Source organism: Protopterus annectens, chromosome 8.part0 (assembly GCF_019279795.1).
Source record: "Protopterus annectens isolate FY-2018-M chromosome 8.part0, PAN1.0, whole genome shotgun sequence".
NCBI lineage: Eukaryota > Metazoa > Chordata > Ceratodontiformes > Protopteridae > Protopterus > Protopterus annectens.
The window spans coordinates 943508936-943511435 of NC_056741.1; the positions used below are offsets into that span (position 1 = coordinate 943508936).

General features: G+C 39.0%; 1 protein-coding gene across 1 annotated transcript in view; it reads right to left on the reverse strand.

Moving 5' to 3' along the window:
* The window catches only part of LOC122809172 (FXYD domain-containing ion transport regulator 3-like), a 227919-nt gene that overhangs the window by 83960 nt on the left and 141459 nt on the right, over nucleotides 1–2500 (reverse strand). Inside the window, exon 5 of the mRNA XM_044080463.1 lies at nucleotides 2498–2500. This exon is cut by the window's right edge and continues 72 nt beyond it. Coding sequence (XP_043936398.1) covers nucleotides 2498–2500 — 3 coding nt within the window. The remainder of the gene's footprint in view (nucleotides 1–2497) is intronic.

The window sequence follows — 2500 nt, forward strand, 5'->3', positions numbered from 1 at the left end:
CAGGCTAATGAAATGTATACATCTGCAGATGTAGCTGCAATAACAACAGCATACCTTCATTATTATGAAACATTAGCTGTGAGACTTAAAAATATCTGTAAGAAAAGGAGAAACCAAAACACTGGAACTTTGGATGTTTGGTTCCCTTAGCATGGCATCTTTATTACCTTACTAATGTTACAAGACTCTGCTAGTCACATGTCTGATTCCATACCCCTTGCACTTATATTCAGGTACAGTCCAAGCTATCATCTTATAGTGGATGCTACCAGCATGATCACTAAACAAAAGTTTTTCTATCAACCAGCAGAATGTTACATTGCCTTCAAAATAAGAAAATAATTTTAAAAATTACACTCATTTTTAATATTTCTGTTGTTCTTAACGTCTATCAAAAGTGAGATAATGGTCATCAGTGAAAGATCACTTAACTTGCACTTATCCCATCTGCAATGGTTCCCAGGTATGCAACAGCTAGCTGGTTTTCTGTGGGATAGTCTGAAAAAGTCTTACTAGAGATGTAAGTGCTTACTGGATGATTTGCTATGTTTGAATCAATAAAATTCTTCTTTGTTCATTATTTTTGGATTTTTTTTTTAATATACAGTATGTAACAAATATTTCCATATTAGTTGTTGTATGAAAACCTAATTTTATTTATTTATTTATTTTTTTATTTAAGTTGATGACCAGGGAAGTCCACCGGGCCAAGAAGAGCCTGTTTTCAGTGGAGGCCCGGGGAGAAAACCTCCACAATAATTGCAAGTTACATTTCACATGTTACAAAAGGACATAGTCCATACAGCTAATTAAACATTTACAGATAAGATCCATGATATTTGCAATTGGCTTGTCACAATGTTACAAAAATGAAAAGACATACTTCAGTACAGAAATTTCAACATTTACATGAAGTGAATATTTTTGTTATAAACTCAATTGTAGGTTAACATTTCAAAATATATAGCTATTAGCCATTAGTAGGTTAGGAAAATATTATGCATGGACAAGGTAATAGTATAATTGAGATTGGAGAGTATAGTACAATAGATATTAGAAAGAAAATTAGTTTTTGGTAGGCGAGGGATTGTTTTGGGTGGGATGAAGTAATAGTAGAGGTAGATGGATAAATTAATGCAAGGTGGAATGGGGGGGGGTTAAGTTGGAGCGTGGCAAGGGCATTCCCATTTGGAAGAAAGATGAAAGAGTACCTGAGATTTGAGATTTGTATGGTTAGATAGGTTGCATAGGTGTGTGGGGAGAGTGTTTCACTGTTTAGCTAAGGAGTGGGACAGCAGTAGATGGCCAGGAGGTCATGCAGGTATGTGGACCTGAAGGAGATTTTGTTTTTTGGATCTGAGTGAGCAGTTGAGAATGTAAGGTTTTAAGGAAGTAGCGAGAGCTGGGCAGTTGGCAGGTTTAAAGATGAGCTTGTGGGCAATGGTGAGTTGTAGGTAACCGAGGTAGTTGGGTAGTTCAAGCCAGGTGAGAGTGAGGAGGGAGTGGCACTGGTGGGATGAGTTTTTTGAATTGGTTGCAAATTTGGAGATGGTGTGTGAGATGGTGTCAAAGGCCTTTGACAGATCTAGGAATAGTGTGAATACGAACTTGCCTGAGTCACGTTCGAAGTTTATAGTTTCATGAAAGGAAAGAAAGGCAGTCATGGTGCTATGGCCAGGGCGGAAGCCGTGTTGGGTAGGGGAGAGGAGATTGTTTAGTGTTAGGTGTGCCATGAGTTGTGCTTGCATTGTTTTCTCTAGTATTTTAGAAAAAGGGGAAAGGATGGCAATAGGCCTGAAGTTGGTGGTATCAGTATTTTTGCCACCTTTGTGGAGGGGGATGATGTAAGCATGGTGCCAGATAGAAGGGACGTATAATTAAGGCAGAAGAGCGATCTTTTATTCCCAATTTGAAGTTTGAGGTAGAAATAAACAAGAAGCCTGAAAGTGATGCATATAAGAGTTGATTTGCACTGCAAGGAGATCTCTTGAATAGTTACAGCTTCTTTTCTTTACTTTTTTATTTTTTTATTCATTCCCACATTACATTCTATATACCCTTAACTACACCACCTTGGATGGGCCATCATCACAGATCGCTCTCTTTTTGAAGGTTTTCACTTCCTTATGTCTATCCCTGCAGCAAATCCAGATTTTGGTATGCTGTGAGTGTACTCTGAGAGCATTACTTACTGACAGTGCTTCTGTAAGTAGCTATCCCATCAGGCAGTACTGTTTCCATAGCAATCATAGGCTCCTGATAGATTCCTGGCTTCAACATACCTCTGAGGATCCAAACATTGTTCCAGTTTTCTGGCATGATTGAGCTGCAAGCAATGCCCACCATCTCATCACTGCTGACTAAATCATTGAGCACTCAGGCTGCAGATGGCATCCAGAATGGCTGGAGTGCAGCCATGAGGGGACAGAGGGATGGAGGGAGAATAGAAAGTAAGAATAAGGAAGGGAAAAGGGCAGAAAGGAAGGGACTGACTTACCTA